The 17303-nt window shown below is 42.9% G+C and overlaps 1 protein-coding gene across 4 annotated transcripts; it reads right to left on the bottom strand.

Annotated features, from left to right (window-relative positions):
* Positions 1-190: 190 nt before the first annotated feature.
* On the bottom strand, positions 191-14426 carry fbxo11b (F-box protein 11b). 4 transcript variants are annotated; one of them, XM_083994660.1, is made up of 22 exons: positions 14075-14426; positions 12459-12622; positions 12141-12222; positions 11763-11907; positions 11533-11662; positions 9688-9771; positions 9391-9523; positions 9164-9270; positions 7895-8006; positions 6696-6802; positions 6467-6604; positions 6148-6365; positions 5770-5950; positions 5471-5593; positions 4158-4243; positions 3785-3861; positions 3551-3694; positions 3323-3433; positions 3102-3209; positions 2367-2475; positions 1913-2011; positions 191-1809 (listed from the first exon to the last, which is right to left on the bottom strand). In XM_083994660.1, the coding sequence occupies exons 1-22, from the start codon at positions 14160-14162 to the stop codon at positions 1680-1682; spliced, it is 2676 nt and encodes an 891-aa protein (XP_083850786.1). In that variant the 5' UTR covers positions 14163-14426; the 3' UTR covers positions 191-1679. The 4 variants fall into 4 exon arrangements, with proteins under 4 accessions (XP_083850786.1, XP_083850787.1, XP_083850788.1 ...); XM_083994661.1 differs by having other exon boundaries at positions 11763-11904; XM_083994662.1 differs by having other exon boundaries at positions 12162-12222.
* Positions 14427-17303: the final 2877 nt, after the last annotated feature.

The following is a 17303-nucleotide window of genomic DNA, read 5'->3' as shown; positions in this document are numbered from 1 at the left end:
TACCGAAAGAAGATCCTGTTTCTAACATCAGTGGCACGTCATCTGAATAATTCGTGGCTCGTTTCCAAATGAGCAGCAGCTGCAGGTGAACTCAACAAAAAGTTTTCTGGGGCGAGATCTCTCTAGAATTGGACCTGGTGTTTTATTGGTACCTCAGCAGGATGTGGAGTGAATTTACACGACAGACACCTCTGATCTAATAAAGTTTTATTTTCTTAGAAATGGCCAGTTTCCTGTTTTCTTTTTTTGTCTTTCTAAGAAAGTATACCCCTTTTTGAATTCCAACTAGCATCTACATAATGGTTATTGAATACTTCACAATATATTAAGTCTAGATGTTATGGTACATGCATACGATTCAGGCTGCATGAGGAGCCACAGTCACCACGATACACGGGGGGAGAGGACAGGGGGGGACGGAGGGGAGGGGAGGGGATATTGGGGGTAAGGGGGGTGGGGTTGGGGGGCGAGGCGACACTCATCAGTCCCAGTTCAAAGGAGCTCTGACGCCTCCTATTGAAACCCTCTCCACAAAACACTGACTGCATCAACTTAGAAACATATACACACACGCACACACATTCACACACAACTTTCACTGTACGCAACATACATTTACACACACGCACGCGCACGCACACACACTTACACACCTTTATACAACTGTGGAGCCCCTCCACCTGCCATTGAAGCTAATATACTGGAGAGGGTTTTTTTTTAGTGTTTAAACAAGATTCTCTTTCACAGAAAGAACTTCACCACTGGGACGTTTGAGTTTCTGCAGTTTGCCTGGGTGTCGGGGTGGGAGGAGGGACGCTAACCAAAGAAAAAATAATAATAATTATAATAATATATAATAAAATAAAAGACATTCAAATACAGTCAGCTTTTTGCTTGAAAATACAAAACTACATGAGAAAGCATTGAAATAAAATCCATTGATCGGAACATATTTTTAAAAAAAACAACAAAAAAAAAGCCCAAGTGCTCCATCACACACACACAATCTTGCTCTTTATCCACACACAACAGAGCAACATCCTCCCATCCGTTGCCTAGTTACAACCGCCTGGGCAGCCAATGGGAATGGCAGCTGCGAGGAAGCAGGAAGTCTCTTTGACAGCAGTTCTTGTGAGGGAGAAGAAGAAGAAGAAGAAGAAGTGGGCCGGGAGCCGAGGAGGAACAACCAGGAGCGGTGTGGGTGGAGGGGGTGGGGGGGTGGAGGCGGGGTATTTGTGGGGTGGGGTGGGGGTAAAAGGGGCGCTGGCTGCTATCGACAGCCCCTCTGCGTAGCCCTTCTCCTCCCATCTTCTCTGCCTACAGACTGCAATAAGAAATACTCGAGTGAGGAATCTCTTGTGGCCTATCCGTCCGTCTCCCTCTAGTGGAGTCTGGCTCTGCTGCAGCGTCCGACTGCAGCGGGCAGGAAGCTGCTTCCTCCGCAGCCTCATCGCCTCCATCCCATCTGAGAGCGCCACATTTCATAGAGTCTCTCTGGGTCCGTATGGCTGCAAGTGGATGTGTGTATGTGACCGTTTGTGGTTTTTTTTAAGTGTGTGTGCATCTGTCTGTCCTGTGTGTGTCTCTGTGTGTGTGTTTGTGTGTGTGTGCGCGCGGCTGTGTGCAATGTATTGTGTTTGTATGCTGATGTGAGGAGAGTGTAACTCGACCGGATGCCTTCAGTTATGTTGCAGCGTGTTGGACTCGATGGGCGGCGCCGAGTCATACAGAGTGTCTGTGTCGTGCGTGGGCTCTCCGGCCAGCGTGCACGGGTTGGACAACGTCCCTGCTCCGCAGTCACAAAAAAACCTGCAGGGGACAGACGCCAAGGATTAAGACCAGACAGAAGTCCAGAAGATAATTAACTATAAATCAGAGAAACAAATAGTCAGGAAGCGGCTGAGAGACTCACCGGTCGTGCCGTATAAACTCTACGTCGTGGCCCTGGTGGCATTTTTTGATGCAGTTAACACAGATGGCGTTTCGATCTGTCGTGTTACAGGTGTGACATCTGCGGAGGAAACGGATTCATTTACACAACGATTAAGAAGAGAGACAATTTTCACATTTGGTTCATTATGACTGTTTCTAAACCAACATTTTCTTTAAACACAGGGCTGCAACAAACCACAATCGTTATTATAGTTGATTTTCTGATTTATTCTAATCATTTTCTCAAAGTGTCTGTCTAAAACCAACAGCGATGATATCTAAAGCAACATTTCCTCACATCTGGAAAGTGAAGGAATGTGTGATGTTTGTCGATTTTGCTAAAAAAAAAAAAACTAATCTAATAATTGATGTTGAAAATAATCATTATCTGCAGCCATCAGCATCGTATTCTGAATCTTTCCCGTGGTGTTTACCTGTAGAAGTCGTGCATGGGGTAACTGGTGTAGCTGGAGATCTTGTAGAGACACTGTCCTCTGCTCACCGCCTTCTCAATGGCGTCCTGATTATTCAGGATCTTATTATCTGTCAGGAGGAGCAGCAGACAACGATCAAGGTGAGGGCAGGTAGAGAGCAAACAAACACATTGGACCATAAACTTAAAGGGATAGTTCAACATTTTGGCAAATTGGCCCATTGCCATAATCCCTATAGTCATAGCAGCAGGTTTGTTACCTTTAATTGTCGGTGCAAGCTATTTTTAGAACGGCAGAGCAGAGCTGCGAGCTGCTCAGAGCTACGCTACGGAGGGTAATGGGATTTCTTGGTTTCCCTCATCAAATACACAATCCAACAACTCCAAAACGCTCTGGTGGACAATTTGTGACCTGCACATTCACCACGCTATGAGTTGTTTTCGAGGCAAATACAGAGACTGCTCGCTGAAAAACTGCCCCCGACGGGAACGCGCATCAGCGATTTTGCATGCATTTACCTCGAGAACAACTCCATCTTGTACCATTCCATCATTATCTCATAGCGTGGTGAATGTGCAGGTCACAACTTGTCCACCAGAGCGTTCTAAAAACACTTTACACCAACAATTAAAGGTAACGAACCTACTGCTAAAACTATAGGGATTATGGCATGGGCAAATTTGCCAAAATGTTGAACTCTCCCTTTAAGTCCCCCCAAAAAAACCTGCTACTGACCTTTCATGGTGACGTTAACTCCCGAGGCCAGAAACAGGCCTCCGAAGCGATTGTTGAAGATCTGGTTTCCCTCCAGCGTGGCCGTGGCGTGGTTAGTGATTTCAATACCTGGGGGAGAAACAAAGAGGGGGAAATGTCCGCCATCAGCACCACGAGGAGATAAGAAGAGTGAAGAAGTGTTATGCGTGTTATTTGGACCCAGATTTTTGAAGAGGGCTAACCAGCAGCGAAGCCGTCAAAAATGCGGTTCTTGCGGAGGATGGGATGGCTGTTGGTGCTGATCAGCACTCCGGCCTGAGCGTTCCTGAAGATGTCATTCTCTTCCAGCAGACCTGCAGAGAGAGAGAGAAAAAGAAAAAAAAATCCAAACTGTCAATGTCTAGAAACACAGAACAAACATCAAGCCAACGGTTTCAAGGGTCCAAAGGTGTCAAACGCAGACGTTTTACCTCGGCCTCCGTTGAAGATGCAGATGCCTCCGTCTCTGCCGTCGTGGATCTTGTTCCTCCGCAGCGTGGGGTTGCTGTCCGTTTTGATCCACACCCCGGCCATGGCGTTGTCAAAGATCTCATTGTCCTCGATGAAGCCCAGACCTGGTACGATGAACAGCAGGATTAGAAACGGAGCTGCTCTTACACAACACACACACCTATACACACACAGGAGACGAGTCAAACACACACCTGAGTTGTAGACTAAAATCCCTCCGTTCTGACCTCCCCATATCTTGTTGCGCCTGATCTTTGGGTTGCTCCCCGTCCTGTGAGATTCAACAGAAGGTCGTTAGAAACATTTACAACAGAGAAGCAGGAAACTAGAAAAATATATACATAAACTTAGTCTATATACTGTATATCTATGCTGCTTTCTGCACTTTTCATATTGCACCTTATTATTACTCCACAATATCATAGGCCATTGTCCATTATTGTTGATGTCTGTGTTCACTTTCATGTTAAATGTGTGTGGTAAACGCATGTTGACATTTAAGTTCACTAAACTAAACTAAACTAAAGGTCCAGCACGTTAAACAGACAATGTAAACAACCATGTTACCTTATTTGTACACCAGAGTACATGTGATTGTAGATGTCATTGTCTTCCAACACGCCGTGGCCGTTGTCATAGAAATATACACCGACCTTTAAGAGAAGAGACACATTTCAAATTTCTTGAAGAGAAAAATGAAAAACAAGACACGCATATTAATATTGTAGATCAAACCCTGAGTGGTGACCTTAAGACAGCTCGTTGGTTTATATTTACATAAATGAAGCGGCTCAGGTGCTAATTAGACTCAAGCTAAGAGCTCATTGGTGGTGTTTGTACTCACTTTCAGGACCTCACACTCTAATCTCCCCATTTCCAATAATAATCCAATTATCAGATTTTTTCTATTTACACAAAAACCACCAAAGTAAAAAAGAAAAAAACATGTGCTCAGTGAAGTGAATCTGTCACCACAGTACAGCTGGTAATTACAAGTCTCCCTGGTTTGTCTAAATACAGCTGATGTTTGTTCTTGTCAAACCACAGGTTGATTCCTTCACCAGCTTTCTGCAGCGTTCACCGAGTTAAATAAAAGACTTTAAGACCTTTTTAATACCACATAAGTATGGAAGCCTGGGTGGAGAATCACAGCAGTATATAACTGTAATTGTAAATATATTAAAATGTGTGTGATCTGTACCTGAATAAGCAGCAACATAAAGTTAACTGGCGCAATATAGTAATAATACCAAACTATAATAAGCTTCCTGGCTGTTTGCTCTGTGTGTTAATGGTGCTGAGGGACTGACTAACATCCAGTCCAGCAGGGAGGAGAACATATTTAAGAGTAAAGTAAACACTTATATATACTAATACAGCTGAAGACCTTTTGAGAGCGAAACCTCAACACGTTAAAAAGACCCAGAGGAGTTTTATTTTGGTTATAAAAGAGTCTCATATTTATGTGGATGAATCTACGTTACCCACACTAGTTAATGGGTCCATTTTTGATAAATATATCGTTTTATCTTTGTAGTTATTTTGATATTATTATTTTAGTGGTCGACTCGCCCAGCATTTCCTAGTTTCGGTTTCCCGGACGCTGCCCGGCGGGTCATGGGAATAACGGCGCCGGATCGCTAGTTGGCATCATTTATGGTCGGAACTACGACGGTACCTGATCGTCTTAGAACCTCCGACTTTCGTTCTTGATTAATGAAAATATCTTGGCAAATGTTTTCGCTTTCGTCCGTCTTGCGCCGGTCCAAGAATTTCACCGTGCGCGCGTTGGCTCATGGGAAATGTAGTTGTGAAAACACTTTTCTTTCCGAAACTCCTCGTAGTCCCTTTAAGTCCTCGGGGTATCTGGGTCTGTTCACCTGTTTGCCACTGTGGATGCGGTTCTTGCGGAGGACCGGGGTGCTGCCCGTGGTCACCCAGACTCCAGCCAGTGTGTTGCTGTAAACCTCGTTCTCCTCAATCACCCCCTGGCCTTTCTCATGCTGGAACACAACAGAGGAGCAGCTGAAGACTCGCTGAAAGTGACTGGTTCAGCTTAGATTTAAAATATTAAACGATAAAAATAGAAAATGCAATCACATAATATTGAGGGAAACAATATGCAGTTAACTCAATCACTACATGTATTAACATTATTAACACAGACGAGTGTATTTACCACATAGATGCCCCCGTGCTGCCCGTCGTGGATCTTGTTGTGCCGTACGATGGGGCAGCTGTTGGTTCGGATCTGGATTCCCGCCAAGGCGTTACCATAGATATCGTTACTCTCTATCAATCCCCGCCCATCTCCAAATATGTACACTCCTCCTTGGTTACCATTAAATATGGCGTTTCCCCTGGTTATTAAAAAAAGGACATAAACTGTTACAATCTTGGTGTAGAAAAGCAGCTGGAAACCAAACACAACTATCAACATTTTCTAATTTCCAGGTATTAGTTTTACATCATCTTTATCAATATCAGCCATATTGACCTTATCAATACATTTGATAATTCTAGAAAAGCAGCGGCTGTGTGAGGTGTGTGTTCGTACCGTATCGTCGGGTCGCTGTTGGACGTGATCCAAACACCGGCGAAGTTATTAGCGTAGATTTTGTTCTCTATAAACTGCCCCCGCCCCTTCTCGTGGACGTAGATGCCTCCCGTTTGGCCGTGATGGATCTCGCAGCGCACCACCGTGGGGTTAGCGTAGGCCTTCACCTCGAAGCCCGCTATACGGTTTCTATGGATGTTACAGTTCTCAAAGTAACCCTGAAACACAGACGAGACAGAGATGAGGAGGTTTGGTCTGTGACGTTTCGTCATATATTTTAAAAAACAACATGAAATGACGTTGTGCGATGTGTACGTACCATGCCGTGATCGAAGGTGAACACGCCGACGTCTCGTCCGTGGTGGATGTGGTTACGTCTAATGATGGGATTACCGTGGTTTTTCACCCAGATTCCTGCTAACGCGTTGTTGCTGATTTCATTGTCTTCATAAATCCCCTGCAACAAAAATTAAAAATCTTCAAGTCAGACCAAAGCCACAAACATTTCTGTGTGTGTGTGTGTTTGTACTGTGTTTGTTTATATTCACCTGTGCGTGGTCTGTGATGTACAGCCCTACGTTCTCACAGTCGCTGATGTTGCAGTGTTTGATGGTTGGACACGCTCCCTGGCCGCTCACACAAACAGCTGAACCCACTACACAACAGAGGGAAACACAAGAGTCACACCCACAACAGCTAATCACCACTTCCACCATCAGATCATCTGTCAATTGACCGACAGTCAAAAAACAAACCAACTCCAAAAAGGTATTTAATTCACAACCACGTGAAATCTCATATCAACTTCCAACACTGTGCCGCCTATACTAATCGCATGCCCATGGAGCACAGACACATGGTTTCAAATAGAGCTGCAACAATTAATCGATTATTAAATTAATCATCAACTATTTTGATCATCGAATTATCGGTTTGGGTCGTTTTATAAGAAAAAGAGTCCAAATTCTCTGATTTTAGCTTCTTAAATGTGAATATTTCTTTGTTCCTTTATGACAATAAGCAGAGTATCTCTTTGGTTTGTGGACAAAACAAGACATCTGAGGACATCATCTTGTCATTTGGTCAATAAAATGTAAAAAAAAAAAATGTTGAAAAATGTCAGTCAGTGTTTCCCAAACAACGAATCGATTAATCGTTTAAATAATTGACAGATTAATCGATAATGAAAGTAATCGTTAGTTGCAGCCCTAGTTTCAAACAGTATCAGGACTGGAGCAGCTCTCCGCTCCTGACACGATTCATTGTTGCTGAATGTGATGAGACATTTCATGCGACATGATCTAAAGTAGATAAAGCACTTGATTACATGACATGAGGTGACAGAGCGAGTGTTACACTGTGTAATATCGCTGCTCATTTTCCACTTCTGAAATCCAACAACCCAAAATTTTTTGATCGCAGAGAACAAACAGTCACAACAAAAGCAGTTGCCAAAAAAAAAAAAAAAACACCGCTCCAAGGCGTCTTGGTTTCCAGTCCAAGACCCCAATGACTAATTTAGTGTTTTATCCTTGGATGAAGCTTCATAAGGGACAAACTGATCATTTAGTAAAATGCTAAACCGAGGGACACTGTGTGCTTTTCAACTAAAAGGAAACCAAGTCTCCACGCTGTGACATCAAACAGCGAAACAGTCAAATAAAGCGAATATTAAACATAAATGCTGCATGTATTAATGTTACTGTGTCCCCTATAGCTGATCAGCATGTGTGTGTGTGTGTGTTACCTGTGCACGTGGAGCGGATGATGCAGTGGTCGATGTTTGGGCTGCAGTTGACGGTGATCTCCAGACAGTGGTGGGCGTTGTGGTGCTGCGCCGACTTATCGTCAGGATTAAACTGAGGAGGGAAGAGCAGCAGAGGTCAGACAGGCTGAGTTTACTGACAACGCGTCAAAGCTGCTGTCCACCCACATCCACGCAGGACTCCTCCCACTGGAAACATCAGCGCTCGTGGACGATTAGATTAGAGGATAATATCAGAAAAAGACGCGTGAAATTACACGACTGACAAGAGGAACGTCTGATTTTTTTTTTCCTACAAATAGTTGGTTTGAAAATTACAGCTTTCACACACACAAGCCAAAACAAAACTAGTCATGAAACTTGTAATATGTGTGCATATCTGTGCAATACTATACAATCTAGTCTCATTACATCCATCCATCGCTGCCTGAGCTCTTATTTTATTTTTAAATCCAGTCTTTAACAGCCAATCAACAAACCAATCAGAATCATTCTTAATCACAAATTGAAGCCGTTTGTATCCCAGGTCAATACAGCAAAACTGCCACTCTTACATTTTCTAGCTGATCACCAGAGCCCGTGTGCATCGTTACAAAGCCTGTGTTTGTATGCACGCTCTATTCAAGCCACACAAAATCAATCAATCTCATGAAAAAAATATGTCATCCTCATCTATATAAAAACAATAACTTAGAGGTTACATGTACAGGGTTTATACAGGAATCTTGAAGTTAATTTTAAAACCTTTTTAAGACTTTTTCAAGACCTTCTCAATATTTTCCAATACCTCACCGCCACTTCAAGCTGTAACCATTTACATCAGTCACACTTTTAACTGAACAGTTCTAGTTTATGATAAAGACTATAGACCACTATGATACAACAGAATTCAAAATAGGCTGGGATAATAAATAAAAGGCAAAGTTTATAATAAAAAAATTTTTTTAAAAAACATTGCTCCACTCTCAAAAAACCAAAACAACAATCTTATTTTCTTTTCATGTACCGGTTCATCTTTGTTTTTTAATAAAATGAATAAACTCACACACTTTTACAATGTTTTTTAGGACTCAAACTCTTGAACAGCTAATTCAGATAAAAATACCATCAAAATTTAAGACTTTATAAAGTCATGAAAAGACTTTTTAATACTTTTTAAGGGTCTTAATTTTCCCAAAATTGATTTATCACCTTTTAATACTTTTCAAGACCCCGCGGATACCCTGATGTAAGGACACGGTGAGGTCCTACCTTAATGGTCATGTATCCCACATAGGCATCTTCTGAGCCCTCCATGAAGACGAACGTAGAGTCTCTGGTGTTCTCTATCACCACCTTGTCGGCTACTTTACCAGGAGCTTGAGAGGAGAGCGGGAAAAACACTCATGAGCACCGGCGTGTACGTGTCGTGGACGTAAACGCACGACGACATGTTGAGTGCATGCGGCGCATGCATCAACATCGGTAAATATACTTACCTGCACCAATCATGGTGATGGGGGACTCTATGTAAATCCACTCGTCCGTGTAGATGCCGGAGTGAACGAAGATTAGTCCGTCAAAGTGGGCTTCTTGGACTCCGCCCAGCGCATCCTCGATGGTGTCATAGTACTGCAGGTGAGAGGCACAAACTCTTTCAGGAAGAATATATACACATGCATCTACTACACATTATCAGTCCACAGAGGAACGCAGATGTTTGCATTCGCTGTGCTTTGCAAAAAATATATACGAGTGCAGAAGGATTTTTCTTTAAACACGAGGTTACAACTTACCAGCATGTTCTCTCTGCCTTTGTATCTGCCAGGGTTACTGTAGAAATGCTCAGCAAAGCCGGGTTTTACATGGGCACCTTTGTACTGCAAGACAGAAATACAGCAAGGTCAATATACAGTATGTAGCTGCTTGTTAGCTCAATCCTTAAGACAGTCCTCCTGCAGCATGAGCAATCAGAGCGTCCTATTCAAACAGCCAGTGTGGCAGATAAAGTGGAGTCAAAAAACATCATTCCTCTGGGTGATGGAGTCGTGTCTATGATAGAAAACACAACAAAAGAGAAATTGCTTCTCAACAAAGAGTTGCAAGAGGGAAAAGACAAGAGTGACTTTTTTCTATATTTTTAAAGGCATGAAGAGGTAAAATCATCAAATATTTATATATAATTATACAGGAAAAGGTGAAAAAAAAAGACGACAATTTAGTGATGTAGAATTTGTCTACTTCCTGTCGTGTTAACCATCTTCTGTCTCCTCACACTTATCTTTCGGAAAAAAAAAACATATGCAACCCACAAACCAACCATGACTGAACAGCGAGATATGAAGTTGCACATTATTTCGTAAACATCACAGACTGATTCAGGGCTGTTTTCTTCCAGTCAGCTGGGTGGTCGATTAACTCGTGTCACTCTCGCTGGTAGAACAATGATGGGTGTTACTTTCATAAAGGAGAAATGTGCAACATCAATAACCTTCCAAGATTAATCCATTATTTTCAGCAGCGGGAGGCAGACTACTTGTAAAAGCAGCAGGGCCTTTTAAAAACACTTCCATTTTTGCCCAGTTTGTTTTTGGTCTGTTGTAAATAATTAGATAAAGCTGTTTAATATGCTGCTAATGTGACCTTTTAATGTTTACTAATAAAACCATTAAACTAATAATGCTACAAGGTCAAGTGGCAGATCTAGAGGCGTGCGGAAACATAGATAAACTTTGAGTCATCTATGATTTTCATAGGTTGTCTGCAGCTTTAGAGTGAGTTTCAATATATGCAACAATAAAACACTACAATCTGTAATAAGTAACAGAGTGAGGACAGAATAGGACAACTGTAAACATTTAAGTGACAGCCATCAAGATTAATCTTCCCATTTCATTATAATCAATAAAGCAGATATGTTTGTTATTATCCATAAGCATGAGGAGCTTAGAGGACGTTTAGTCTGCGAGAAGCCCTGGATTTACATAATTAGATAATGAGATGAACTCCCCTGTAACAACTTTTACACATAGTATCGTTAAATATCCTCCGGAAAACACAGACAGATATGAAACTGATCTTTCAGTGGACAAACTGAAAGTCTTTACTGTGAGACAAGACGCTGTGGATGTTGTCAAACACAGGTAAAACAAAGTGTTGACCATAATTTCTACCGAGAGCTTGTTAGCATTTTTGTAAAAACGATGAAGAGATTAAACATGGGCAGATCAGTAAAAGCACTTGGATTTTACAGACTTGGGTTGATGCATATGTTCATAAAAGACTAAATCTCAAGTCCACCAAGTCACATTTCCTTTTTGTTGTACAAATAGTGATATTTCAAAAATAAATAGAGGGACTGACTTTCCTTCCAATGTCTCTGATGTGCACATTTGAGGTGTTTTTACTTTACAGTCACTCTTCTCCCCAGGTCAGACATTATCATTCTAGTGACTGGCATGGATTTTATTGCAAAGCCATATATGACTCTGCAGACCTGCTCATTGTTTATTTTTAATATATACAGAGACGACATAGGGAGGGAATCAAATAAACCGGGGCAATGCAAAGATATTGAAGCACCTCCGAGAGCACTTTCTTCATGAGAAGACGACAGATCTCAAAACTCAACAGCGACTCACCAGCTGCTGGAAGCTCTCCTTCCACGGGTTGGGGTGTTCGTGCTCTTCGGGGCTGACCTGGTAGAACCTGCCGGGCTCAGGGTGCATCATGGGACGCGTGTACTCAAACACCTCCATGTATAGACGCTTCCTATGGTAAATAAAACACCACATGCACAGAATGTCAGTCGTCTGCTTTTTTTTTTTTTTTAATGCATTAATATTCATGGCATCTCTTCTGCAGCACTGACCATAGGATGGGGTCGTTGGCGAGCTGGCTGAACCGCTTGCAGACACACGCTGCCTGACAGAGGTCCTGTTCCAATAAGTAGGAGAAGATCTTCAAAACGACCTCGTCTGGAAGCTTCTGCTGCAGATATTGCTCTGCTGGGGCTGCTAAAAAACACACAAGTACACACACAGAGACACACAAATTCCTAACGTAAGCTTTAGGAAAAAACCTTTCATTCTAAGCACATTAAACTATGGAGTCATGTTATTTAATGGACTGCAAAAATAACAAGATTTACCAGATTACAGGAGGGGGAAAATAAAAAAAATCATATATAACAAGCTCAAGTACAAAAGCTAAATCTCTCCTTGCCCAGCTGCAGAGATTTAACACACACCTGGCAGGTCGTGGCTCTTACCGGACACTCGTGCCCGTTTGGCTCGATGGCCAAAGGCCTCTGTTGATGAGGTGGAAGCTCCCTGTGAATGAGGGCAAGCAGGACATCAGCATCATGCCAAGATTCAAGCACTAAGTAATCAAGTGGGAAATTTACTGCTCGGCCACAAAAAATCATTGTTCCTTCAGAGAAGGATGCAATCAATCACCAACTCACTTTCAATCACACATCCAGTACAAACACGGACCAATCTGAAGACATGCAAAACAAAAACTGCAGACGTTTAAAAAATTTTGCAATCAAATGTTCCCGTCTTACCTCCATTGGGCTCTTGCTGGGGCAGGCAGAGGCGGTGGCAGAGGCAGCGGCGGTTCTCTTGGGAAGCAGGGTTTTGCGTCGAAGCTGGTAGGGACTGTTCTGAGCTCCTGGACCAGATTCCTCAATAGCCATCTCTGCTGCAGCTGCTGCAGGAGCCTCCTCATCTGAACAGAGAGGGGAGAAAAAAAAACACATTTCCAACACACATCCATCACTTTCTGGAAGAGGCCTTTCAATGCACAAAGCTGCAGTATGGAGCAAAGCAATGCAATTTAAACAAAAAAAAGAAATAAAAAATAAAATCACAGGGTAATTCTGCAAGAGGTCCAGTCACCCCCTGTCTTTTACTCAATTAAACACCTACAGTTTCTCCAGTAATTACAGCAAACACTTAACCCACTGACATCCTTATTCTCCTTTACCTTTATACTGACACAATGGTGTGCATTCAGCTCACATGCTGTATGCACACTGCGCAGGCTAACAGACAGGGTAATAGTTGGTGCTGAGGCAGACAAAGGTTACTGATTGATAATGGCAGATGATGCACCCCCCCACCACCCCCTGCAAGCACATTATTACCACTATTTCATGTGTAGTCAACCCCCCGCACCCCCACCACCTCCTCCTCCAGCTGATATCGGGGCACTGTGCATTTTGTGTAAACGAGCTGAATCAGACTCATCTTTTTTCCTGGTGCTGTCAAATTAAAGGGGGCCGCCGCAGATGAAGTCGATCAGACGTGCTGGGGCTAATGGCTAAAAAAACTGAACTGCGTAGCTGGCAAATCCGCGGTGTAAACAAATCAAGCTACGGCTAGCAGGCACCGAGAACAAGGAAGAGAGAGAGAGAGGGGGGATATGCAATAGTGCAATAGCTTTAATAAACCTTTAAACCACTGCCGCCCCAGCAGCAGCAGCACCACACACACAAACAAAATGGACACAGTGGGTGAAATCATCTTAAAAAAAAAAAAAAACACGGATCATCTATCACAGCTGATCCGTGTTGTAGGCCACTCGGTGCTGGAGCTGAGGGGGGAAGCTAACAGCTAGCTGGCTGGCTAGTTAGCTCTCGCTGCTAATGTTTTTGTTAACGTTACACCCCAAAAATGGCACCGCAGATTTACACCCTGAGTATCGTTAGTGACAGCTGGGAATGCAACAGCCGAGCGAAGACACGGAAAAGGGCTGTGGGTTATGGTTATACTAGCTGTGGGAAGCCGATCCCTCCCTCCCTTCTTTTGCCTCCAGCTGGGTTTTCTTTTTTTTTTAACCTGTATATAAGGCTATTAACGTTAACCGTATAGCTACATACGCACTACAACAACCCCCACCACCAATCTCCAATCCACCTAACCTGGTAAAATAGCTTAGCTTAGCTTAGCGGGCTAGTTTAGCTTAGCTTAGCCCCCGATCACTCAAGCCAAACAAAGCGCGGCCTGGCCTAAGCCACAGAGCGAGAAGAAGCCTCGGGTTTTCCTGCCGAACGCTGCCGCCTCTAAGCGCACAGAACGCGGCCGGTACAGGGGTTTAAAGGAGGGTTAATGGGCTACGCGAGGACCGTTACCCCCCTTTATGACACGGCTTCGCCTTGAACCGAGGCCTGACTTTTACCTCTGTCCCCGTTGTTCCGTTCGGGCTGCACCGGGCGCGGCCTCGACACTCGCCTGGGTCTCCTGTTGGTGGCTCTGACGGAGTTCATCTGGGGAGTTGGTTGTTGGAAAAATTAGCCTGCTATCCTCGACCCGTCCGCTTCCAAATTTAGCCCCTCGGCCCACAACTACCCTACCACCCCGGACGGACGGCCCTTCTTCTTCCCAGATAATACACCCAAACAACTGCGATCACAAAAAACCCGCTGGTATTTGGGGTGTAATCGCTTTTCTTTTTCTTTTTTTTTTCCTCCTTCCTCCGTTGGTGTTACAGCTCCCCCCCCTTATCGCCGCTCGGTGCCAGCTCCGTCTCAGTCTGTAGCAGCAGGAGGAGCCATTAACCCACACGGGAAACAATCGCGAGAAGAAAAAAAAAGGCAACACGAGTGTCCCGCTCAGCCAATCACGTCGCGTCTTTCATACGCTTCCTCCTGCGGCAGCCAATCAGGAGCCGCGTATCAAAAGGCTTGACAAACCTTTCTGTTGGGGTTCGGAATCGGTCAAGCGGCGATTTGATCAATGCAGGGACACTCCGATGGGCCCAAAACAATGTGCATTTTGCAGCCACTGGGGTCAGTGTCAGGTGCAGTAATGGGCTGCATGCTGGTGTAATTTGCAACTAAGAACAGAGATAATGATTATTAAATGTTAAAGCATTTCCACTATTTAACCTTATTATGACTAAATTATTTACAAAAAGCAAATGGCCCTGTGTTTGCGTAATTGTTTTCCTATCTAATTAACATGGACGGATTAAAGAGGAAATGGGCCCCTGGTTACAGGGCAGTAAAGGCGCCCCACCCCTCCTATTAGAGACTGAAATTGACTAAATGTGTACAAAAATGTGCATTTCTTTGTAGATGTTTGTGTCCTTTGAAAAAATCATTTTGAGTCTCTTTTCTTTTTATGCCTCTCTTAAGTTGTTTATGTCTCTTTGTGGTCATTCGGTGTCTCTTTGTGGTCGTCTTGTGTCTCTTTGTGCTGCATTCTCATCTCTTTGTGCTCATTTTGTCTCTTTGTAGTCCTTTCACATCTCTCTGTAGTCGTTTATTCTCTGTGTGGGGTTATAAATCAGCTCTTTGACTCTCATATTCATATATTAACAGTAACTTCATACAGAGACTGTGCCCAGTAGGCCCATTCAGTAATTAATTAATGTTAATAATGGATTGATTTTTATCATTTCCCATATTTTGTTGGAAGTGGGGTGCAGAGATGTTATTGTTTATATGGGCATCCTGATTCTGACACTTTTAAATCTTGATAAATAAAATCATTACAAAATCAAAACAGAATTTCAAAGCAGGAAACAGAAATGTAATATGATAGACACATTATTAGATATGAATAGCAAAAAGTTAAATTTAAAAGCCTTTAAAAATGTATCACGCAACTCTGTTTAAAGGTCAATTATTAATTCATAGTTTGAACACATAATAAGGTAATAGAGTTATTATTTGGAAATTTAAGGACCTCTTTCATCTCTTTCATCATCATTTCGTATACACAGTTTTAATTAACTAGCTTTTTACTTTATCGGGAAAATTAAAAGATAGAAAGAGATATTATTGAATGGAGTAACAAAACATAAAATGTAATAGCCTTTTTCAAAAAAAAAAAAAAAAAAAAAGTGGCTCCCCTCTATAATTTACAGCCATATTACCTGATGAAATCAAGCTGACTGCAGCCTCTGTGAGAGACCAAACTACAAGCAGCCCCCCCTCTTAAAGCCTGAAGGAGGTGAGCTTTACACAGAAACACCCCCCTATGGTCAATAAGGACCGTTTTATGTAGTAATTGGACCACTAGAGGGCATTGTTTGGCTGCAAAACGACCAAATGATGAGACCATGAATTCCAAGTAGTTGAGGAGGGCCCAGCTCAGCCTCACACACACACTGTCTGCTTTGTCTGGTTGTAGCAAAGGTTTTATCTGGAGTCATCACGTTGAGAAGATCTACATGTAGCAAACCGCATCTACACTTCAACACAACCTGACGTTCAGTCATTAGTCATTTAGTCACCTCATTCAGTTTGAAGAGAATAATAAGAGAACAATGCAGAAGTGAGTGAAAAATAATCAATATATACTGTGCTATATAAAAATACGCAGTATGAGCAGGAAATTGTTTTCTCTTTCCCAAACTATAAACAATCATGCGGATTCTTGTTTGAGAATAATATAAAAACTATATTCTCTTAGGCAGCAGCCACAGTGAAACCTGCTGGAATCTGTGCATTATAGCTGCTTTCCTGGAGACAAAGTCTTGTCACATTTTTCCACATTATTCTGTGCAGAGACTTAAAAGACTGGCAACACGCTGTGTGCTGTGGTCTCCAAGGCCAGGCAACGAAGAGGTGAGGTTATTTTTTCCGTACCAACACTGTTTCAGTCTAAACTCAGAGACACATTATGCCCCTCTTGAGATAATAGTATCGCTGTAATGTCAGTGTGTTGTTACAAATAAATCTCTTAAGAAGGGATGACACCTGCTTGTTTGTTTCAGTGAAACGAGATGTTGCTGTTTTTGATGTTTTTGTCACGGTCCTGGTGTAAATGTGTGTTTTCCTGTCACCGTCGGCTGCTTGTTACAGCAAATTGATGCTGCTTGTTGTCTCGAGGTGTGACTAGAGGTGTATTGTTATTCACAGGTGTATAGACCGTGACTGAGCCGAGTTGAAACCTGCATCAGTAGCATCACCTGGTGGCTGAAGAGCACAAATGCACCCACACAGTCAGCGTCGACATGTAGGAGGCAGTGTGTCCATATCAATGAGATGGACTCCTTCGTGCAGCTGCAGCCTTGAAACCCTGGCTTGCTTCTGAGTGTGTGTGTGTTAGTATGTGTGTGTATGTGTGTGTCTTATCAAGCTGCCATATCCCTCCTCCTGTAATATGCAGAAAGAGCAGCTGTGTCGTCTCCCCTCCCACAGCCACCCACCCACCCACCCTGGCACTCAGAGCAGAGGTTGGTAGGGTCACTTTGTCCTTGAAATCTTTGGATGCTCTGAAGGACAGCGTTTTCGAGATAAAGACAGCTCAATTTAATGCGCACGTGTGTGTCTGTGTGTCTGTGTGTCTGTGAGAGAGAGTTTTCCCCTTTTGTTCACACACTCCACCATGGAAAATCTACAAAATCTCAAGCAGAAAATTATAACAAACAACTTTATAAAACGATCCAAAACATAACA

This window comes from Trachurus trachurus (genome assembly GCF_905171665.1).
Source record: "Trachurus trachurus genome assembly, chromosome: 19".
NCBI classification, from domain to species: domain Eukaryota; kingdom Metazoa; phylum Chordata; class Actinopteri; order Carangiformes; family Carangidae; genus Trachurus; species Trachurus trachurus.
The sequence above is the reverse complement of the archived record's forward strand: the minus strand, read 5'-3'. Positions and strand labels throughout refer to the sequence as shown.

Coding starts and splice junctions, on each gene's coding strand:
- fbxo11b (XM_083994660.1), bottom strand. CDS start 14,162: ATGAACTCCGTCAGAGCCACCAACAGGAGACCCAGGCGAGTGTCGAGG. Junction 12,223..12,458: donor CCAGCAAGAGCCCAATGGAG/GTAAGACGGGAA, acceptor CCTCATTCACAG/GGAGCTTCCACCTCATCAAC. Junction 6,803..7,894: donor CATCCGCTCCACGTGCACAG/GTAACACACACA, acceptor TCTGTTGTGTAG/TGGGTTCAGCTGTTTGTGTG.